This window comes from Tachysurus fulvidraco, chromosome 3, assembly GCF_022655615.1.
Source record: "Tachysurus fulvidraco isolate hzauxx_2018 chromosome 3, HZAU_PFXX_2.0, whole genome shotgun sequence".
NCBI classification, from domain to species: Eukaryota; Metazoa; Chordata; class Actinopteri; order Siluriformes; family Bagridae; genus Tachysurus; species Tachysurus fulvidraco.
Window position 1 is genome coordinate 9,049,005 of NC_062520.1, and position 23,995 is coordinate 9,072,999.

A 23,995-nucleotide genomic window follows, 5' to 3' on the forward strand; every position below is an offset into this window, starting at 1 on the left:
ATGTCTGAATAACGATTTTATTTCTAAAAAAAAAAAAGTCATAACCTTCAATTTAGTTTTTTCTTTCCAATGTCTCACAGTACACAAGTAAAACAGACAAGTAGAGAGAAAATTCAACAGAAAAAGAAGTTAACAAGAGGGCACTGTCAGCAAGTGTAAATCATTTGGAAGTGTCACTTTAAAAGCCTATATTCTGTCAAAAAAAATAAATAACAAAAGAAGTTACATAAATTACAAACTGAACTGCAATTGATAAAATAAAGTTTTTTCCCCCTGTGCAATCTGTTACAATAACTTGACAGAAATGATTTCTGGAAGAACAGAACTGCACACAGATAGGATTAGAAAGAAACAAACAACAAAAAAATTAGATTTTTTTTTTTTTTAAATTGCAATAAAAAAGCTTATTTTCACTACTGCTACAAAGTGAAGAGTGAAATTATGGTTTCTGCCAAATAGAGGGCAGATTAGTGCATGTCACAAAGAAAAACATTCTAACGAGTCTCTACATTAATTCAATAATTTTTATGGACACGAACACCATTCATACGTTTGAGCCATTGCAAATAAGCCAAAAATTAGCACCATGACAGGATTAGTAAATAATTAGGCAAAGCACAGCTTAGTAATTCTGCTACAAAAGCCCACCATGGTTATCTCACACTACTGTTCCAACATACAGTATTTCATACTTATCAAGCTTCAGCAGAGTTACAGTTCATTTGATATATTAACCGTTAACTGTGAGTCACAATAAATTGCATTGTGGTGGTTACAGGTGTAAAGATCTCACATGATTTCCAACAGAATTTTTTTTTTTAAACAAATCAAATCTAAAACATTTTTTTTAAGTGTCCCAGGTTTCTGAAAACTCACAAACCCGACAGTGACAGTGTCAAGTTATCTAAAACCTTTAGGGTCACTTGTCCATTAAAAAAAACAACTAAACAACGTTTGCCGAACATATGCCTGGATATTGTTAGTGTTTTATATGTGAGAGCTAACACATCAAGCCTTTACCTCCACTATAATTTATTCTGGCAGTTTTGTTAATGTAAACAACTGGCATGTTAGAGCATTTTGTTAAGAAGCAATATAAAATAGGCATATTAAATAAAATACACAAATAAGATATACTTTGAACCAAAGTGTACAGTGAAACTAATATTCTACAAAAAAGAAATGTCTGTAATAAAACCGTTCATTAAAAATAATAAACAAAAACTAAACATAATAATGACCAATAAAACTAATTCCAAGGATGTGTGTATTGACGTGTATTTGTCTTGGAAAAAAAAAGAAAAAAGAAAAGTAAAAGCACACAACTGCCACTTCACTTACCGCACAGATCTGTAATGGTATTTCATAGGGCGTTAGCTTTTTTTGTAAATTGTATCTCTGATATTATGACAGAGAAAACACCTTACAAAACACTACATTTAGAAACTACAATAAAGCTATGTATAGTGTTAACAGTGTAAAAGAACGTTATACAGGGCAAGTGGCCTTCCCTGTAAACTACTGCTCCGATATCTTTCAATTCCTTGATTTAAAAAATGGTTAAATATAGAGCTTCACATTCACATTTGATATCAAGGCATCAGGAACTTCCCTTTTCCAATTCACATTTCTCCTAAGCTTAGCAAAAAGCATCACAGTAAATAAATCAGCTAGTGGCTCATACTTTCTAAGTGTCAGTGTTTACTAGCTATTAACCCAATGTCAAATATGTTACTGTGCTTTTATTTCAAACAGCAACCATTAAGCATAACTGACAGCCAATCATGTTTGCCTGTAACAACAATATACTTAAATTGTTCACAAACAATAGTGAGCAAATAACCCAGACATAACAGATCTTAACCCATTGACTGGTATGCTTTTTTTTTTTTTTTTTTTTTTTGACCCACTGGTTCCGGTTTAGGATTTTATCAAGCAGCAGGATTCCAGGGTTTGTGCTGAACCTGTTCAAATCACTGGATGGATTAAGAGCGATTTGAAAAGTGACTGGTGCCAACATGTGGCGAAGAACATTCCACAAGATATTGTGGATTTCCGGTATATAGTGTAACAGATAACTTGACGAAAAGTGAAAAAAGCACTCCTAGTAGCTTCATCTGAGGGGAAACTCTAAAGCGCTATAATAAAACCAACTCTGGTTCTGACGCACGTTCACTGTGACCACAAAGCTGCAAACTCTTCACATATACACACGCCTGGATTAGTTGGCTGTGGTGAGATATGGAACAGACATATTTACATACTTAAAACATAAGGGAAGAGCATGGGAATGATTGTTTGAGCACTTTTCTTTTTTTTTTACTATAAAATGCAACATCTCTCTCGGATTCTCTTAGCCAGACTTTTCCTCTTCTTCTTCCCATTTTTCTCCTTGCTGTCCTCCATCTTCCTGGCACGGATTTCTCTCATCAAGTCGAAGAACACCTGAAAAGACGAGGCTGATGAAAAACACCCACGATACCAAACAGTAAGCAACAATGTCAAATGACATGGAAAGCAATGATGGCCTTGTTTTCTTTCAAGAAAACATGTGTAAGGTGAGATTTTTCCCTCATTTCAGATTCGTCTACAAATACATTGACACAATGAATTAAGGTATGCAAAAAAAAAGAAACAATAATAAAAAAAAATATTTTATACAAGCATTTCATTCTTGCACTGTCCTCTGTATTTCCAATTATCTTTATTAAGAATTTTTTTAGGACACCAAGTTTTTCAGATCGCTCTTCTCTTGCACCAATTACTGTACACTATTTCCCTTTACTGACCTCTATATGGTTTGCTCTCTCTTTAAACCAATCACTGTAACAACCCTAAACTTGGTCGGTGTTCCCTCACAGAATACTGACCTTGTCCACGTTGGCACGAGTTTTGGCGGAGGTTTCCACATAGCACACACCCCACTGCTCAGCTCGACTCTTGGCCTCGTCTGTGCTCACCTGTCTCCTGTCCTCCAGGTCCGATTTATTCCCAACCAAAAGGAAGGGTACGTTCTCATCTTCCTTCACACGCAGGATCTGCTCTCTGCACAGTGTAGGAAATGCTCAGCACAGATGTGCCATCAATCCATCATTCAATGCCACTGTACAACATTACTCTACCTGAAATCGGCAGTCGCAGCAAAAGATTCCAGCTCGGTGATTGAGAAGACACAGAGGAAGCCCTCTCCGCTACGGAAGTAGTTGTCCCTAATGGCTGCGTAGTCTTCTTGACCTGCTGTGTCCAGAATGTCAATCTGAACTTCCTCTCCATCCAGGACGACCTTCTTCCTGTAGCTGTCAGCTTTTGTAGGCTCATAGTCCTCCACAAACTGAGACAAGAAGTGGAAAAAGGCTTCTTGTTCAAGTATTTTGTAGATTGTCTAACCCTCAGTCGATTTATTATTTTGAGAAATTTAAATGTAAATTAGGAAAAAGATCATTTTTTTTGAAGATTAGATCTCTGACAGTTGAGAGTTGATCTATAATATTTGAATCATTTTCACCGACATGCATGAAGAATCTACATGGTTCACAGAATATAGTGTTTACGAATTTACTTACAGTAGGTGCATCAAAAGACAAACAAGTATTCTAGACTGTTTTCTAAACGGCTTTTCTCGTTAAGGCCATGGCTTTATCTATTTTTGATCATGATATCATGTATCTTCCGATTATTTGTACAAGCAAAAAAAAAAAAAAAAGTGAATAAATAAATAATTGATTATTGCACCTTTAAAAATTACTGCTACTGATAACACAGTGTCTGTTCAATGCAAATTACACTAAAGTATTATCAGGTGCAAGTTCAGGTTTCCAGACATATGTCTGTTAAGTAATGAATGTTGCTGGAGTACATCTGGAGTAATGATTCGATTCGCATGGGGTAAGTGCTCTCAGAATATTTCACAAAGATGGCCTTGTTTTGCAACCTTACTACTGCATTATGGTCATCACACCAATGTTATACAAATGCATACTATGTACACCTCATAATGTAATCTGTTATGAGCTTCATTATAATTGCATGGCGTTGGGCTTGTGGCTGTGCATAAGCAGGTTCTCATAATAATATTCATGCATGTGTGCTAGGAACTCATTAACATCTAAAAAACTCCAATTAAATGCTATTGATAGTTTCTTGTTCTGCATTTAATACATTATATATTTAAACTGACATTTGCCAGTGCCAGGGATTAAACCCCAACCGACAGCCCTGAGCTTTAACCACTTGAGCCACCATTGCCACTGTTTAGAGAAGAACCACATAGGAGCATTGTGATGGCTACATACTTTTTCCCATATAGTTTCTAATATCTGATTCTTTCTGTGGTTTCATTCCCTGCTGGAAAACATACAGCTCAATAATACATCGACATTTTATTGAAAACAAATGTTAAAATTCACGAAAAGTGAAGGCTTCATGTCTGGGGTTGGAGCAGCAGCAGCAAAGAGTTTAACACACTCATCGTATTCCATTTTACAGTTTTGTTGTTATGACTGGAAGCGATCTGAAATGCTTCCACTTTTGGATGCAATCATCCGAACTTAGATATGCTAACATAGCATATAAAATAGTTATGTGGAAATAGGTAGAATAATACAAGCCTCCAGTCATATCTGATAAACTGGTAAATCAAATCATCCGAGTCATATAAAAAGCAATCTTTCCTGATTGAATTTGATGTCTGAAAATATTTTTTTGCTATTTCTTACCTCATCGTACATGAATTGTAAGGTGAGTGCTGACTTGCCCACACCTCCACTTCCGACCATAATCACTTTATGCAGGGCCAGAGAGTTCTGCCCTTTTGGCTTGGCGGCTGCCATGGCAACTCAGGAGGGCAGGGTTAGAGAGGAGGAATAAGTGAGGTACAGGAGAGTGCTAAGCAGCTGTGAGGAGAGATCAGGAAGAAGGAAATGGTACAAGTCACAGATGTGATGAAGATAAGTGTGGAGATAATGTGCAGGGGCCAAGATGTGTACCTGCAAAAAAATGTTTTTAATTAATCAAAGTTGATGACAGAACTAAAGGCTTAAACACTATGCATGTGCCACAGAAAGTCTAAACAATTGTTTCTAATGTCTTATTCACACTTTTACAGTTCCACAGTCTGATAGTCATTTTTAAAGTGTCTGAAATGAATCTTATCACTCTTAACATTTTGTTATGTGACCCAACAACTAAAGGTATGCGATAATAAGAAAATGACAAAGATGCAGTGTTGATCAAGCCAGATCCCCACAACCTGCTAGTAGCCAGTCACTATTGCTTTTTCGGTAGGAGATACATATGAGATGGAGATAAACACGCCGGCCAAGCGCATATTTGCAAAACTGCTGCTCACGCTGTGCCATAGGCCAGTGTAACACACTCAAGGGGAAAGCACCATCTGCCCTCTTCCTCACATACATAGCTCACTTTGACTGACAGGGGAGAGCATGTAATACATTAACCCCCTCTTAAAGGGCTCCCTAACACCGAGATTCAAACTCACTATCGGGCAAACATGGAAATGTCAATGACATCCGTCCATCCATCCATCCATCCATCCATCCATCCTTCCATCCATCGATCCTCTGTACTGCTTAGCATACACAGGATTGTGGGGAACCTGGAGCCTATCCCAGGGCACAAGTGGGGGATACCCTTGATGGGAAAACACAATCACACACACTCACACACCATGGACAATTTAGAGATGCCAATCATGTACTAAAATGCCTAAAATGCACGTGTCAGACTGGGGGAGAAAACCAGAGTACAAAGAAGAAACCCTCAAAGCACGAGGAGAACCACAGGCCAGAGACAGTAACTGAACCCAGAACACCGAAGAGGAGGACAGAGGCATAATATCAATAATGAAATTTAAATTAAAGAGCATACATTAACAAATGAATAATATATTTTTCATAAATATTGTAGCATTTTATGTGTAAAAAGTGACTGAAGTTGATTCCTCGTGAGGCATTTCATTTCAGAGTTTTCAACATAAATTAGTGTTAAGTAAAATCATTTCCTCTGGCTTTAAGCATCTTCATATTCAACTCTTTAAAAGCACTTGTAATGAACAGATACGGTCAGAATAAAGAAAAAGACAATAAAAAAATCTTAATAATTTCAATAACAGGAAACTGTACTTCTGCCAGTACAACAATGAGTATTTAAAAAAAATGGGTTCACAGACAGTGACAAAACTAAACACTTTTCCAAACACACAGGTTTCTAGCGAAATTGTGACGCCAGCTTTCTCAAAAATTCGTTTGGAAATAAATCCTGGTTATGATACCTGGTTATGATGCCATAAAGACACCTACAAGTATTATGATAAATTTTATTTATTTTTATTTTTTTCAAAACTTTTTTTTGTGTTGATATATATATATATATATATAAATATATATAAATATATATATATATATATATATATATATATTACATGTTGTACATGTTTACATATATACCTATAGACATTACATGCTTACATACTACATACTTATTTATATTTCAATTGCACATTTTTCCACGGTACATACAAACTGTCTATATTTATATATATATGTGTGTGTGTGTGTGTGTGTTCGTGTCTTGTCAATGTCATTCTGCTACACTGTGGAGCTTGTGTCACCAAAACAAGTTCCTCGTATGTGAAAGCATACCTGGCATATAAAAGCTCTTTCTGATTCTGATTCTGATTCTGTACATACATTTACATATATACCTATTATGTTACATGCTGTACATGTTTACATATATATATTACATGCTGTACTTCTTTACATATATACCTATAGACATTACATGCTTACATACTACATACTTACTTATTTATATTTCAATTGCACATTTTTCCACTGTACATACAAACTGTCTATATTATATATGTGTTCGTGTCTAATCATTGTCATTCTGTTACACTGTGGAGCTTCTGTCACTAAAATAAGTTCCTCGTATGTGAAAACATACCTGGCATATAAAAGCTCTTTCTGATTCTGATCCTGTACATACGTTTACATATATACCTATTATGTTACATGCTGTACATGTTTACATATATACATTATACTGTACATGTTTACATATATATTACATGCCGTACATATGTTTACACACACACACACACACACACACACACAAATATATATATATATATATATATTACATTCTGTACATATGCTACATATTTAACTGCACTTGTCTATTTGCACAGTTGCTACTCTTTACACTTCTGTATTTCGTTGCTGTGTGCCTCTACTATGCAATGACAATAAAGTTCTTTCTTTCTGTCTTATCTACCTATAACAGAGTCTTTCTTTCTTTTCTATCTATCTAATCTATCTATCTAGAACAGTCTTTATTTCATTTCTATCTTTCTATCTATCTATCTATCTATCTATCTATCTATCTATCTATCTATCTATCTATAACATAGTCTGTCTGTTTGTCTCTCTATCTATCCATCCATCCATCTGTCTATCTATCTGTCTATCTCGGACCAGACCCCATTGACATTCAGCCCATGAGTTGTGCTAGCCGGTTAGCTTTATGTGACTGTAGTGCTAACTAGCTAATGTTATCCTTCTGTATCTAATATCTGTTTATGTACCATGTTTATCACATCCATCTTTCACACATGTAAGAGCTTATATACCGCAATGCTCAAACTTACCTTTGCTTCTTATGTGCTGGTTAACAAAGAGAGAAATTAGCAGACAATATGTGTAGGAGAAGCTTTTCCTGTCCCTGCTGTTTCTACACCCACATACACTCACTGTCCCAACATCCTGGATCCAAACTGATGAACAACCTTCTTATCAATGCCGAGTTTTTATCCGAACTGACACGAATCCGATGTATAAACAGACAGTCATTAGCTTTAAGCTTAAACGCCACAGCCTCGGGATAGGTTGGGTCAGACAGCAGTAAGGCTGTGAGTCAATTCTGTGAATGAATCGATTCTCCAATTCCCGGTGTTGGGAATCGAGAGTCGTTTCTTAAACTCTACAGTTAAAACCACACAGATATTTATTTTTATTCGGTTTATGGGTGAAACATTATGACAAATGCCTCCTACGTGCTTCTAACATCAGTAGTATTACACTTTGAAGAAAAAAAAAAGAAAATGCATAATTCGTAACAAAAATAAAAGTTTTATTATTTCTCTAATAACGTCGCTAATGCAAAAGTACTTTAGGGGTTTATTCAGCATTGGACCTGAAGTTCAGTGAGTTCATCTTTAGGCTGATTTTTATTTATTTATTTTGTGGAGCCGACTCTTTGAATCGACTCTATTGATTCAAAACGTTTTGCGATAGAAAGCGGAGTCGACTGTAAAATCCCTGGATTCGAACAGGAAGCAGCAAAGCTGTAGAAACAAGCGTAGAGTCGCGCTGATAGGACGCGTCTGCGCATGCGTAAATAGGCTTTAACGTGAGCCATGCTTAGGTTGTGATAGGTGATTATTGTGCATTTCTGTCTCTGTTACCAATGTATTAGTTAATTTAGAATGAGCAAAGCAATAGAGTAAGACAGTATATCAGCTATTGCATTAGTGTATTGTTTCATTACAGCAAAGTTTTATGATTTATTCCTAATTGCACATGCATTGTTTGCTTACTCTTCATAAGAAGCCAAAAACTCAAGAAGAAATCAAAAACAAAGCTGTGATGGAATCAGAAGTGGATGGTAAGAGAAACAAGTGCACTTTATGGATTTGAACAAACATTCAGCAACATATGGAACATACTGTATCTGCAGTTGTGTGTAAACAAGTCATTCATTTATATAACCACATGAATAAAAGGGGGGAAATTGATATGTGCTCTCATTTAATGTCATTTTGACCCCCTAGTAATGAAGAAGACCTATTTATCTGAATTAAGCTCCAAATATTCAGAAAAACCATGGAGCGAGACCTTTCAGTTGGTGCACAGATGCATGGTAGGAAAAAAAAACTCATTCTTATGCTCTTACATGAATATTAAGAACCTGCAAGACACAGGAGGATTTAAGGTGTAATTTAGCTCAAGGTTGAAAGTAATACTGACCATCTGCAGCCATATGCTCCTCTGTGTGATATTCTGTGTCTTAACCAGTTACACAAGTGTTGCCTGGTGCTCTGACCGCTGCTGTGCTGTTGAGCGAGTTGAATGCACAGGCTAACAAATGTCTTCCAGATGCAGGGCTTAAGTAAGACTATTGTGGCCGGAACAGCCGTGTGCCAAACTAATACGTAAACATGCTGCTTCCTTCTCTGGAGGTTGGGAGAGGAGGGTATTGCTTCTGCATGCTCATAAAGGCGTTTCTCTCAAAGCTGCTGTAGAATATGAAGTCATACTTCCAGGGTGACCTTAATTTACTGTATGCATTTATGATTGGATTTCATATGATTTCATGTAAATGATTGCTGAATCTTAAACATGAATATGTCACTCATAGAACAGAAAAGAATAAAGAGTACCGTAGTATGTGTGTGTTATAGACTTTTAGCACTTAATCATTGATTTATGCTAACTACAACACATGAATGTTATAAATTAACCTTACTGCGCCCCCCCAAAAGTTTCTACTGGGTAATTTGGCCTTGATCTGTTGACTTTATTGAATATAACCATTAAATGGTCTGGGAGTTTCTGCCCAGAGGAAAAGAATTAACAGCTAAGCCAAAGCCCTGAAATGATTACTCCCAATGTACAGACTCAAACAGAGCAATATTAAAGTGAGGGGTCATGAAATTCTCCTTCAAGTCTGTAATTCATTTAGCAAGGCTCATATATGCACCTCTACATATACATAATATACCTCTACATAACTGCTGGTCATTTAATAAAATATACCAAATTGATTAGTATCTTAAAATATTGGTATATATATATTCTCTGCCTTTTCAGGGGAAAGCTAGAACACACAGCAGGGACTCTGAGCCAGTCATGAGATGTCTGCAGAAACTCCAGGAAGCTCAGAATGGTAATAATCTCCAGCACATCATCCGTCATGCTGAAATAGTGAAAAATGCAGTTTAAAGAATAGTGCGTTAAAAATTTCTTCTTGTCTGTTTGGGGAAATATTAAGACTGTATTTAAAACCATAAAATCTCATTATTATGTATATTTTGTTCATAAAGGAACAAACACTACCATACTATACAACAATATACTCTACTAGGAACTTTTCAAGGAACCCTTTTTCTATGCATTCAGGGACTAACAATAATGAATCTTTTCATGATGAGGTGCACTTTTTGTGTCTGCATTAATTTGTAGTGAAATCTCTGAGTGCCATGGTGTCCAGACTGGAGAGGATTGCCAAGCAGAAAGGGTTTGTAACTTTTTAATTACAGCTACCATTATTGGTTTGTGAAGCTGTTTGTAATTTTAGAGCACTCTCCTCTCTGCCTGGAAATTAGATTTGTTATTGACAAATGTAATTAGCAAGCATCTCTTGTCAATTGTCCCTGGAAAATAGTCAGCATAATGTCGCTGATTCCCATTTCAGCTTTTTGACACCAAAAATGACCTGTCAGTGTCTTGAGATCAGAGTAGTAGAGTTTGTAGGAGCCATAATAATAATAATAGTAACCTTTATTTTCTATAGCGCCTTTAAAAGTACATCTCAAAGCGCTTTACAAAAGCAAAATAAAATCAACAAAAATACACACATAATATAAAGATTAAAATTAAAGCAACAAAAATAGACTATAAAATAAGCACTATGTAAAATTACAATTGGTCAAATTAAAAGCCACCCTAAAAAATGAGTAATATAATTTGATTAGAAGAGTCTGTTGGAGTCAGAGCATGAGCAGCAGAGACTGTTAAAGAAAGAGCATTAGGCTGTTGAAGTGAAAGGATGTACAGTGAAGACCATAGGCTCTAGAGCACGAGCAGTAGAGATTCAAGGAGCCAGAGCATGATATATTTTATATGGATCTCCTCACGTTCACAAAGTTTTCAGACCCCCTTCTTTTTTTCAATTTGTTATTTTTCAAAGTTACAGCCTGATACTACAATCGTTCAATTTAATTTTTTTTTTCTCATTTTTATACACTCAATACCCCGTAATGACAAAGTGAAAACAGAATTCTAGAAATGTCTGTAAATATATTAAAAGGGAGAAAAAAAATGAAAGCACATAACCCTTTACTCATCTGAGTCACCTTTGGCAGCGAATCAAGCCTCGAGTCATTTTGGGTATGACGCAAGAAGCTTTGCACACCTGGACTGGGGGATTTTTTTCTTTCTTCTTTGCAAATCCTCTTAAGCTCTGTCAGTTTCAGTGGGACCTGTCAGAGGACAGCCGTTTTCAGGTTTCAATAGGGTTTCAATCAGGGCTTTGGCTGGGCCACTCTAGGACATTCTCAGAGTTGTCCTTAAGCCACTCCTGTGTTGTCTTGGCTGTGTGCTTAGAGTCATTGTTATGTTGAAAGATGAACCTTTGGCACATTCTGAGGTCCTGAGAGAAGTGGAGCAGGTTTTTATATCTGTTCTTTGCTCAATTCAGCTTTTCCTCAATACTTACCAGTCTCCCAGTCCCTGCTGCTGAAAAACACCCCCCACAGAATGATGCTGCCACCACCATGCTTCACTGATGGGATCGTATTAGGCAGGTGATATGCAGTGCCTGGTTTTGTCCAGACATAACATTTGTAACTGAGGCCAAACAGTGCAATCTTGGTTTCATCAAACCAGAGAATCTTGTTTCTCACAGTCTGAGAGTCCTTCATGTGCTTTTTTACATTTACATTTACAGCATTTGGCAGACGCTCTTAACCAGAGCGACATACATAAGTGCTTAAATCTCTATCATTGGATACATTAATGCTGGTTCACTAGGTTACATAATTAAGATGCCATGCGTATGTTGTCAAAGTTTTAATGAAAAAGTTTCAAAAGTTTTTTTTTTGTTTTTTTTTGGAGGCTGCTGTGCTCTTGGGTATCTTCAGAGCAGCAGAATTTTTTTTTTGTAGCCCTCCCCAGATCTGTGCTTTGCAATAGTCATGTCTCTGAGCTGACATTAGTGACCCTATGGCTTGGTTTTTGCTCTGCTGTATGTATTGTCAGCAGTGAGGTTTTCTATTGAAAGGTGTTTGCGTTTCCAAATCATGTCTAATCGATATAATATAACGCAGGTGAACTTGAATCAAGGTGTAGAAACATCTCAGCAATGATCAAGAGAAATGGGAGACATCTACGCATAATTTTATGTGTTTCTGCAAAGGGTCTGAATACTTATGTACATGTGATATTTCTAGAATTCAGTTTTCACTTTTGGGTCACGATTGGGTACCAAGTGCAGATTGATGAGGAAAAAAATCAATTTGATCGGCAGTAGTATCAGGCTGCAACATAACAATATTGAAAAAAGTAAAGGGGTCTGAATACTTTCTAAATCCACTGTAGACGTCCTCACAACATGAGCATGCACAATGACTTAATCTAGTGCTTTTTATATTACAAGCAACAGTCTGTTCCCTTTCTGTCCATCTTTGGTCATCTTTCTGCTAATATCCACACAACAGTCAGCCATAATATACCAAATCGCTGTTTTTCTATGCACATGAAATTATATCAAATTTGTCTCTGGCTTTTAAAAAAAATTACAAACTTCACTTTTAAAGCCTTAGACATTGGCTAAGAAACTCAGCCATCTGCATAAAAGATGTCAACTTTATCTCGAACCTTATCAAAACTGTATATGAGTAATATGAATTGTGGAGATAAGTCAGTGTAAGCCTGCCTTGAGTTGGGATTCCTGTAGAGGTCATAAAAATGTCTTTGTATACTTAGTAGAAAAAATGAGAAAAACCAAACCCCTAGCCACCATGTGTAGTTTATACACAAGTTTTTAACTACATGCTGAACGTCTGACCTCTGTAGACTGGGCTCCCACTTGAGTCCCACAGAGACTGCGTGCTATCTGACAGCTGATCTGTTCTATGTGGAAGTGCTGCTGCTGCCTGGGGGAGAGGTTGAGGATGTGAAAGTCGCTAAGCAAGGAGAAGCTCCTGAGGTATGAAGAATGCAGATGTACAGTATTACGAGAAGTCGGTTTAAGTTGCTTGTTCTTGGTGTTTGACCAATGACTTATTTTTCTTTTTTAGTCAAATGCATCACTTTTTCAGATGCTAAGGTAAGAAATTTCTGCAAAAATTATTCCTGTTTTGTAAGCCAAAAAAAAAATGTAAGCAATATGCAGATTTTTATTTTTTTAAGCTAACCAACAGCTTTAAAGTGTTACACCTGCTCATTCATGCATGTATTCATTTCAGTTAAAAGTTTATTGTATATCACTTTTAGCAATGGCCATTGTCACAAAGCAGATGTAAAGAAATATACAAATTATATATTTTAAATGTATCGCCAGTGAGCAAGCTAGAGGTAACTGCTGCAAGGAAACACTCCCTAAGACAATATTAGTAAGAAACTAAATTATCCAATTATCCATGTGATATTATTTTCCATATGATGATGTTTGATTTGAACATTAACTGAAACTCTTGACCTGTATCTGCACGATTTAATGCATTGCACTGCTGCCACACGATTGGCCAATTTGATAACTGCCTGAATTAACGGGTGTTATCGATGTTCCTAATAAAGTGGTCACTGGCTGTATACTGACTTTTTATATCAATATAGGTTGAAGAAATTTCAGGAATTCTCACATAAAATGGATGACCTTGCTTCTCTGTACAACATACCAGGCGACGGGTATTATTTCACAGCGTCGATTAATAACACTGACTTAATTTTATTTGTTAAGTTTGTTATAAGTATTTATCCCACAGTGATGCCAAACTAAAGGTGTACACATCCCTTCAGCACCTTAAGAAAGACCTACTGAAAATCTCCAATTTACCAAGGTGTAAAGAATGCAATATTTTGGTATGTCAGATGAAATTTATTGTAAATCCAGTCCAGAGTAAAAAATAAAAAATTGGTGTTTTAATTTTCAGGCATTTGATAGAGAGTGATGCTCATGTTGATATGGTTCTGAATGGCAGGATCGGGAGAATTACACCTAGCAGTGAAGGTAAAGTGCTTTTGGTTCAGTCAATGCTTCTGTGATGATTGGATGTGGTTATGGAATGTAATGCTATCCATTCCTTTCTAGGAAGCCCAATGAGCATTGAGTACTACATCAGTCCCTCAGATGCTCTGATAGAGAGGTTACAACCAGGTACCTCAAGATCAAGACAATCTTCTGCTTTTTCAGGGTTGTTATCACAAATTAATTTTATAGGAGTTTAAGCCAGTATGTGGTTCTGTAATAAGTTTATAGAAGCTAGGTTCTTGGCTGATTTCTTTTTCCTGTGTCAGGGGAGGGCAGCGGTAGCCAGACTGCCGTGCTAGTCGTGGGTGCCAGTGCCACCACACACAGGTTGCAGATGGAGTCTCTGATTCCAACACCACCTCAAGTGAACTCACAAGGGTGCGTATTTAGATCTAGGACTCCTGAGTTCAGAATGTCTGTGGGTTCTTTAGGTCCTAATCAGTATGGAATTACATTTGCAAATCAATTGCTGGTTGGTTTAAATAGTCTTGACATGAAATTGTTAAATTGTGACTATGGATCACAGTGAATATGGACCATATCCCAGGCACACTGACCACAAGGCAGAAATACACACTGTTTGGCATGCCAGTACATCACAGAATACTACATGAACATTTGCACCCACAGAATGAAAAACAGCATGTTTTTGGGAGGCAACAAGAAACCAGAGACGCTTGAGTCCATCTATGTGAACACTGAAAAAAAAATTGTACCATGCATCATTGTGTTTCTCTCTCTTTCTCTCTCCGCCTGGTTCTTACTCTCTATGACTGTTTGTAATGGATTTTAATAATATCCGTTTCACTTGTTGAATCAATTTCAGGCTTCCCGCTTTCATTCCACTGTCCGAAACATGTTCAGAGTTGCTGCCAGCCTCCTTCCTGCTCAAACTCAAGCCACCAGTGCCCATGCTCAATTCTTTTATCCACAAGATGAGCCAAATAACAGGTCACTAATCTATCTTAGACACCGTCTCTATCAGCACTACATTAATGAAATATTGTTTGTTTAGATTGATATACACTATGGAAAAAGCTGAAACTTTATGTGAGTGTAGTAGCTAGGAAGAAAATATTGCTTTGGCACTCATTATCATATCCTTGAAGTTGTCCTTGAGGATGTTCATGGTGGTCCATGTTAATCATCTCTAGACATTCCCCCAGATGTTGACCTGCAGGGGGAGCCACTTTTCCAGCTGCTCCATTCAAATGCTCTAAAGGACAAGAGATCATGTGGTGGAAATGATGCTCACTTTCTTGTGGTATGTAAAACATAATAGTGTTCATGTACATTTGTTAAACCAATTGTATTTTCCTGATTTGATTTATGTAACTAGATCTATGGATAAATGTCTACAAGTATTTCACAGCATCTGGTATACATGGTCGTCTAGGAAAACCCTTAAAATATTTCTGTGGCTTAGTTTTTGGAAAATTAATGAAAAAAAATTGCTGGCATTAGCACAGAAAGGAAATCAGTCAAGTGAAGGAACAATGATGTGGTTCTTGTTTAAACACCGCTTGCAATTTTTACCACAGGTGATGAGACAGAGGCTTAATCAGAGTGAGAACTTTTTTCTATTAATAGATTAGGTTAGAGGTGAGACAGTCAGTGAAATCGGAATAGCATTTTTCAAAGCAATTTTAACCGAAACAGACTTAGCTGAGCCTGGGATATGTGCAAAAGCCAAATATATTTCAGTTAAGAAAAGCATTTTAAGAACTATATATAATTTTCAAAAGTGAATGTCAAAAGCTGTCAATGTGAAGGTTTTTTTGGATGCAACATGGCACCATGATACCACCAATGTGCTGTGAGAGTCATGTGACATTACTGAAATTTGATTAAGGTTTGAATAAGAAACAGCTTTCATTTGCCATGGAATTGCCCATCGCTGAGGAATGAGTAATACAATATCTTTAAAGTTACAGTTGCCTTAATTGCCTTGGAAATTGCTCTTAGTCTCTCCCAGATGCTGAGTTTCACAGCTATTTATTTGCTGATGCTGAATGGAAGTGTGATGTCTGGAAAGGATCCCTGATTCACAAAATTCCGTTCACCCATCCTTCCCACGTGCCTGCTATATTAGATCTCCTCCGGTATCAGTCTGCCATCAACACCCTACTGAGAAGCTGCATCACTAGCCTTATGCACCAACCAGGTACCATTTTACACACGCATGTAGAAACTAACTGAATTTATACTCCAGTATCTTTGCCTGAACGTATGAACATCTTTCTGGCAGAGATAGAGTTTGACCTTAGCTGTGAAATCTTACCAGAGTCTGAATGCAGCTTTTCTGTGACCTTCAACATCCTGGACAGTGAGACACTGGCAGTTTGTATGTGCTAACCTGATGTGGATGAAACTTGTCGATTTCAATATTTCATGGTTTACACACAACCTTCCTGTTTGATGTTTTTTTACTTACTTCTTGTTCTCTGTATTGCAGTGCTTGTTTCTGTGCTGGATTGTCGTCATCTAAGCTGCAGGCTCCTAATGCCTGGTCCAGTGGATCATGCTCTAGATGACTACATCTCCAGAGTCCTCACACGGTACACAAATAGACATTTTTATAGTTGTATAGCAGGTATCTCACATATTAAATTTAACAATATAGAAAACTAAATTATTAACTATATCGCATGTTTCCATGTATAAAACTTTTTATATAATATTATGGATATTTGGACTAAATGATGTGACTAAAATACATTACAAATAAGCTTTACATTTTATTAATACATTCTGAATGATTCCTCTTTTTCATTATTCCCCCCAATTCTCAAAGCACAAACACATTGGTGTATTTTAGGCAGTTCAGATCAAGCTAATGAACACTAGGCTATAATTATCATGTGCTTATTGTTCAGCGTGATTAGCTAATGATTCCTCAGATAATTCCCAGATAAAGATGACAACTGTTAAAAGCAGTAAGAAAGATAGGAAATAGATACTGGAATGTGCTGGGATTTATAAAAGGTGTAATTACTGTGTGTATGTGTGTGTGTATATATATATACTGTATATATATATATTTCATTGATTAAGAAATAATTTAGAATCTGTTATAAATCTTTCTGGATAACAAATACTGCAGTTCCATCCACAGTAAGATGACTGAATAAGCAAGACACCAAAAACTAGGGTATAATAAGACACGGTTTATTGCATGCATGAAAATGAAATCTATTGTCTAAAAAATAGTTTGACACAGCTGGCTTTTATATCGATGTGTTAGGAGGAGCTTAAAGGACATGCAAGACCACACAGATGATTCCTGTCAAGGATAAATTTGAGCGAGGGCAAAAACAAATCATCAATTCAAAAAAACAGACAGACATGTACCACATGAGTAAACAAAGACAGTTATAGAAATGAATTATCATCATGTATCCATCAACAGGTTATAATGGAAAAATAGAAAATAATACCACAAAACTGACTGGGGGAAGAGTCTCTGTCTCTCTCTCTCTTTCTCCCAACACATTATTCTGGTGAGATGCCAGTGACTGACTCCTGCAGACCTCTGGAACTGACTGATGCATTCTACGTATTCTTTGACCTTCATTCAGCTCAGAATCTTTTGCTGTTTTTAGCAGCACAGTGATAACCTGAAGATTGCTGTTGATGGTACCCCAGGGATACCCTAAACAGCTGATGGTTTCACTTTTATAGCCCAATGCAGGGGTGTCCAATCTTCTCCTCAAAGGGCTGGTATGGGTGCTGGTTTTCATTTCAAACAAGCAGGAGCCACACCTGATTTCACCTTTTTGATTTGTTGATCTTGGATTTTAAAATACTATGAGGCATTTGATTGGTTGGAATGGAAACTTGCAGCGACTCAGGCCCTTTCTTGGTAAGATTGAACACCCCTGCCTGAAAAATTGTGCTTACTGAAAAAAATCTTTACCCGTTTCATACTTTATTCATTGAATAACTTCACATCACAACTACAGATTTGAAGCAAAAAAAAAAACTTAAACTCATACCAATGATCCTTTCCAGACACTTGGTACTGTTTATCTTTTTAGTATGCAGTTGTGTAATGATTTACAATCCCACCATCCGGAGTCACCCAGAAGAGCACAAGTTCCCTTTTAGGTCTGGTTCTTTACAAGGATTCTTCCTCGTGTCATCTCAGGAAAATTTTCATTGCCACTGCTGCCTCTGATTTGCTTATATGGGATCAAAGTTTAACTCTATATCTATCTGTAAAGTGGTTTTGTGACAATAGAACTTGTTAAAAGCATTACATAAACAATAAAAATGTAACTGAATTTTAAAACTGATTCAAATAGACTTTTTAGAGAGAATTGTTACTGCAGATCATTACAAAGTGATCTTCTATTTGATCACTTTTGAACTGATGAGAAGAAAAAGGATTTGAATTATATGATATGGCCTTCAAATCCACCACATTTCAACCCAATTAAACACCTAGATTTTTGAGTGATGCTTAGAAAACGCTCTTCTCCACTACCAAAACACCAATTGATGGAATATTTCTTTGGAAGCATGATGTTTATCCCAATAGTACAGTTCCAGAGACTTGTAGGATCTGCGCCAAGGCACACCGGAGATGTTCTGGTGACTCGTAGAGGTCGCATTTTACTAAAACACATTATGGTGGCTGACAGTCAATATTTTGAGTGTTGTTTTCGATATTTCATTCCACTCTTAATTTCTCTGAAACTGGTTCGTTGAAAGTGAAACTGAAAGTGTTCATTTCCATTGGAATGTTTACAACATCAGGCCAGTATTATTCTTATGATTAAAAATTGATATGTTTTTCAGCCCTAATGAAAATGAATCTGAGCAGAACTTTTATACATGAGCTTATCCATTCCTTTCTTTCTAGATGCATGTCTATCCCCATCACTTTAAGGGCTATACGGAAAAGGATAACCAGCTTGAGGCCTCCAGCACTGCCACTTGAATCTGATTCTGCTAAGAATCCTGAGAGTTCATCCTCTATCCTGGCACGTTCTCCCGAAAACACTTCAGTGGTCCTCCCTTCTGCTGTGCTCTCCCCTGAGCCAATGGAGGAGGACAAGCTTCCCACTACCTCTGGCCACTATGTCATGTCTGTAGCTGCTGCTTCGGCAGTTGATGGTGCTAATACAGATGTTATTGCTAACCGTTCCCCATGTGCCTCTGTGGGTGTCTATTCAAACTGGGTGGCCAGCAGCTTTCCAGCTAAGCTGATTTAGAATAGTTGAAAGAGACGATCATGTCTGAGAGATGTGTAGTCAATTATTTGTTTGAAGAAAGTCATTAATAAAGATGTTTTAAGTGGAAGATCATAATGGTCACATAATCTGGAATTTTCCCAGACAGCTAAAAGTATTTTTATTAATTTTTTTATCTAAACACATTTCTTTACAAATACATAGCATATGTTCTATCTAAAATAATGCTTGACTGATCATCACATAATGAACCAGTATGGTGTAGCATTGACCATGTCTTCATAGTAAAATAAAACATAACATTTAAATATTTTGGGTTGTGTTAATTAAAAAGAGATATCTGAGGCTGAAGATCTCCCTTAATACAGTATGTTTTTGTTCATTCGATATACCCCCTGGTAATCTGTATACAAGAGACCTTAAAAAGAGGAAGTACACAGCATTCTTCTGTTGCATGCAGTTGAGGCATTTGGCTGTTAAGGGTTTCTTTGGCTTGGCATTTGACCCTGTTCCAGACAGCCAACACACCACTGATTGGTACCATGCGAGCCAAACAGACAAGAAAAAAGTACCTAGAAAAAAGTTTTACATAGAATTTTCTCAAATCGGCTCCTGGACAAACCGTCTCTTCAGACATTAGACATGCTACACAGAATGTGTTCAGATCTGTAATGAATGATTAGATGTGTTCGTCCAAGACCATTTATAAAGTTCAGAAGTTTTGTGGTTTGGCCATATTATATGTTCCTTCACAAAGGAAAGTTGCCAACAATTAAAAATGTTACAGACTTCATGCAGTTATAAAACCATGAACCAGGTAAGCAGAAATGTATCTTTGTTTCATTAGCACTTGATTTTGTTTTTACATATTTACATTTTATATTTGAGTGCATAGAGGCCCCAGCATACGCTTCCTAAACCAGTATTAAGACTTGTCTTTTTGTGATCAACAACAATGAAAGTGAAAAAAACGAGTTTCATACTTGTTATGCTCAGGTTCCTGTTTTGCAATTCACAGTACAATAAAGTTTCCGGTGAAGGAGGTCATCCATTTTAATTTCGTTCAGGAAGTTTAAGAGACTTACAATAGAGCAGACAGTAAAGCCTTGGTTGATAGCATACTTTGTAGACCTTGGATGCGTATAATTGTCTCTGTGCAAGCATGCTGATCTAGGATAATCTATCATCTCTCCCTGTGTCCTTTGTTACATCATTCATGTTGATGTGAAGAATAAAATCGGATCATAGAGCACCATTTGTACTCTATGACCCCAGGAAAAAGAGAAAACAAGCATCACGTACCCCATCCACATGACAAGTGCAAACAAAAGCATTTTAACAAAGCATATTGTTTTTAATCATCAGGATTTCCTGACACATGTATAATACCTTTTTTTGTGTGTGTACCTAATGTTTAGGACGTGTTTACCAAAAAAACACAAGTTTTAGTTAAAAAGAATCCAGATATCAGGCTTTATCTTAGTTGAACCAAAATACTGACTTAGTCTCAACTTATGTGAGACTTATTTTAGAGATGTGAATTCCAGAAATCAGATGGATTTATGTCTTTAAATCACTTAATAACTGAGCAGCAACAAATACATGTTTTTATGCATGGATTTATAAAAACCTAAGTCAACCCAATAAATTACCTGGTCAGATTTAAGGCTCTTAAAGAAATACTTCATTGTTTTTCACTCTGCAGTGTATGTGTGATTACCACCGATATAAATTCCAATAGTTTCCATTGCAAAGAAAGAATAGAAAGAAGAGTTGACTCAGATCTTGGTATGATGTACTGTATGATGAAAGGCTAAAGGTAATTGTCGGGTCAGTGAGGTGCTTCTTCTTGTGGAACACCTTTATCCTTTTAGTCACCTTTTTGCTTTTAGTCACCTTTATGCTTTTAATCTGTATAATTAGCCCCACATAGAAACAACTAATTTGGGAAGATTTTGTAATTACACTGCAAATGTTGATAAAGTCATACAAGAATATGAAAATGCTTGGCAATGTATGGTGGATACTCTACATAACCTCCAACCAACAGTAAACAGATTTTTTTTAAAATTGCTGTTGCTTAATAATGAAACACTTTTCGGGTATTGACTGTGCAGCTTTCCATAAGGAAATATTTAACATTTCTGCAACAAAGAGGAAAAAGAGTCTGGCAATGAAACAACTGTTTCTAGCTCCTTCGACATAAATGTTAACGTGAAGCAACTTATTTAAAACGTCATGTAGTTATAAATTGAAAAATGGTATGAATTAAACATTATGGAATAAAACACACTATTCAATAGTTGTATTTTTATTATAACTGTTTGCCATGTTGTGTTTTAGTCCTTACGTAAGATTCTCATCTTACAGTAAATTGTAGTTTTGAATTGATTTTATTTGATCTCCCATTTTACTGACTGAATTATTGCTTTAAGTGAGTTTCAATCATTCAGCCAGTCACTGGGTTTTCAGTTCTTTCCTCGGCAGGGAAACATTATGAATATATGAGGTTATCACAAATATGCATAAAATATAGTTGACATAGAGGAGGCTTAAAATTGTTTTTGTATTTCTTTCAACAGATGTAAAATGCTGTTATTTTTATGAGGGTGTGGTCTGTTCAGTCAACTCTGTCGCTATCCGTCAATAGCGTACCACAGCTGAGGTTTTGAATGTTGATGTGACCACAAGATACAAAGTCAAAGAAATGAACTGTGTAACTAAGCCTGCAACTTGCTTTATGCTGTTGGAACATCATAAATAACATATGGCCTCGATTTTGGTGGAAATGCATGAAAAAATCAATTCATTGGGGTTACATCAGTGACACTAATATGTCCTAATGTATGACTCTATGACTATTATTAGTCCTCACAGCTCATTATTATAAAACCTCACAGCTCCAAGATCCATGGATTGATCTTGAGCTTGGGTTAATGTGTACTTTCTTGCATGTTCACACTGTGTCTGTGTTGGTTTTCCCTTTTAGTCATAAATGCCATGTGTGAGCATGGTGTCCTATGAGAGACTGGCATTTCATTATGGGTAACTTTCCCTGCCTTTTGCCTAATGTTCCTGTAATATAAGCTCTTGATCCTCCTAGACCCTGGCCAAGATAAAACAGATATGGAAACTGAATGAATGAATGATTTAATGCTTAGTTTCCTGCATCCACAGAGGTCTAAATTGAATTGTTTTCTTATGACTATAGTGTCACTTACTTTGCAAAACAATAGTTATCACAACCTACTCTAAGTACACTGTATGGCCAACCATATGAGGATAACTGACAATCACACTCATATGTGTTTTTTTAATATCCTATTCCATAGATGTATAGACCCCCCTTTCCTGCTATAATAACCTCTACTCTTCTGAGAAGGCTTTCCACTGGATTTTGGAGCATGGCTGTGGGGATTTGTGTTCATCCAGCCCCAAGTGAATTAGTGAGCTCATGCAATGATGTCAAATGAAGAGGTCTGGGGAGCAGTCAGTGCTCCAGTTCATCCTTTACAAACCATGTCCTCATGGAGCTGACATTGTGCACAGGGTCAGGTTGGAACAGGTTTGGGGAGCTTCAATCCATCCGTTACAATTGAGTGCTTCCAACTTTGTGGGTATAATAATAAGGTATACATTTTGATTCTGTTGAAATTTGACATTAAAAAAAAAAATAAGTGGATTGTCCAACGGTAAATCAGTATGGATACTACTACTACTACTACTACTACTACTACTACTACTACTACTACTACTACTAATAATAATAATAATAATAATAATAATAATAATAATAAACCATTAAAAAAACTTAGATTTGAAAAAAAATAGATTTAAAAAATGAAGAAAAAAATCAGCTATAGAAGATTATTTTAATGAAATAAGAGAAAGGAGAAAATTTCCCAAAAAACTAAAAAAAAAAAGCTTTTAATTACAGACACATATGTATGCAGAGTCACCATGTAAGCTTAGCTGGTCAGGAAAATGGAGAGAACAATTTGAGATCATTAAATTCTGGAGAGATGGATGAATTGAAACTGTGCCTATTGAGGGTTAATGTTTGCGGTCTCTTTAAAAGCCGTCTGTTCAACCCCGACATCCTTCTGTCAGAGAGAGAGAGAGAGAGAGAGAGAGAGAGAGAGAGAGAGAGAAGTCGAGGTCCCTCAGCTCACATCAGTCAGTGTGTATTGAACTCAAGGTAGAGGGAATGAAGTTATCACTGTAATTTTAAAATACGGCTCTCAGTTCAGGGACACAGGATGCTGCCGGTGTTGTGGACAACTTTACGCACGTCATCGCGCACGTGAAGTCGGAAGAAAAACATTAATGGATGCATAATTTTTTTTTCTAAACCATGCATTAGATTTTTTAGGATTTTTTTTTCTAATTTCTAGTCGTATCAGTGTACAAGCGTCATGCGTATTGCAGTGTGCTTCGGATAGACAATGCGCGCTTCAGGATGGGAGCGAATAACGGCAAACAGTGCGGAAGTGAAGGTACGTGGCTTATAAAAGCATTAAATATTCCATTTAAACGACACATCAACAAGTCGAAGTTGTTAGGGACTCGTCTACAGTCTCCGCTTCACCCCTTATTTAAAACCCCAACAAACACTGCAGTATTGTGCTTGATGTTTGCTGTCAAAAGAGCGTTTTTTGCAGCACTGCACTGTTTACAGAGTGAGAAATATCCACTAGTGATCTATTACCTTAATACTGTATTAACTATTCAAACATTAAGCACATTAA

General features: G+C 36.6%; 3 protein-coding genes across 16 annotated transcripts in view; 2 read left to right on the plus strand and 1 right to left on the minus strand.

Annotated features, from left to right (window-relative positions):
- Nucleotides 1-3: 3 nt before the first annotated feature.
- Nucleotides 4-9,182, minus strand: ralaa (v-ral simian leukemia viral oncogene homolog Aa (ras related)). 3 transcript variants are annotated; one of them, XM_047810719.1, is made up of 5 exons: nt 9,048-9,182; nt 4,716-4,985; nt 3,123-3,331; nt 2,871-3,045; nt 4-2,445 (listed from the first exon to the last, which is right to left on the minus strand). In XM_047810719.1, the coding sequence occupies exons 2-5, from the start codon at nt 4,827-4,829 to the stop codon at nt 2,323-2,325; spliced, it is 621 nt and encodes a 206-aa protein (XP_047666675.1). In that variant the 5' UTR covers nt 4,830-4,985; nt 9,048-9,182; the 3' UTR covers nt 4-2,322. The 3 variants fall into 3 exon arrangements, with proteins under 3 accessions (XP_047666675.1, XP_027004815.1, XP_027004814.1); XM_027149014.2 differs by lacking the exon at nt 9,048-9,182 and adding an exon at nt 7,670-7,955 and having other exon boundaries at nt 4,716-4,892; XM_027149013.2 differs by lacking the exon at nt 9,048-9,182 and adding an exon at nt 7,670-7,955.
- On the plus strand, nt 8,301-19,462 carry zgc:111976 (uncharacterized protein LOC553663 homolog). 11 transcript variants are annotated; one of them, XM_027148833.2, is made up of 18 exons: nt 8,301-8,455; nt 8,628-8,685; nt 8,852-8,940; nt 9,891-9,966; nt 10,263-10,317; nt 12,876-13,008; nt 13,100-13,128; nt 13,638-13,709; nt 13,787-13,861; nt 13,955-14,031; nt 14,113-14,178; nt 14,319-14,430; nt 14,879-15,003; nt 15,207-15,316; nt 16,018-16,216; nt 16,301-16,396; nt 16,508-16,610; nt 18,917-19,462. In XM_027148833.2, exons 2-18 carry the CDS (start codon nt 8,667-8,669, stop codon nt 19,266-19,268), a joined length of 1,788 nt encoding a protein of 595 aa, XP_027004634.2. In that variant the 5' UTR covers nt 8,301-8,455; nt 8,628-8,666; the 3' UTR covers nt 19,269-19,462. The 11 variants fall into 11 exon arrangements, with proteins under 11 accessions (XP_027004634.2, XP_047666668.1, XP_047666665.1 ...); XM_047810712.1 differs by having other exon boundaries at nt 8,366-8,455; nt 8,631-8,685; XM_047810713.1 differs by lacking the exon at nt 8,301-8,455 and adding an exon at nt 8,467-8,523.
- Nucleotides 19,463-23,363: 3,901 nt separating this feature from the next.
- The window catches only part of si:dkey-192l18.9 (F-box/LRR-repeat protein 7), a 30,650-nt gene continuing 30,018 nt past the window's right edge, over nt 23,364-23,995 (plus strand). Inside the window, exon 1 of one of the 2 annotated variants that reach the window (XM_047811513.1) lies at nt 23,364-23,743. In XM_047811513.1, coding sequence (XP_047667469.1) covers nt 23,707-23,743 — 37 coding nt within the window. In that variant the 5' untranslated portion in view covers nt 23,364-23,706. The remainder of the gene's footprint in view (nt 23,744-23,995) is intronic. The other variant, XM_027149713.2, reaches the window with a different exon arrangement.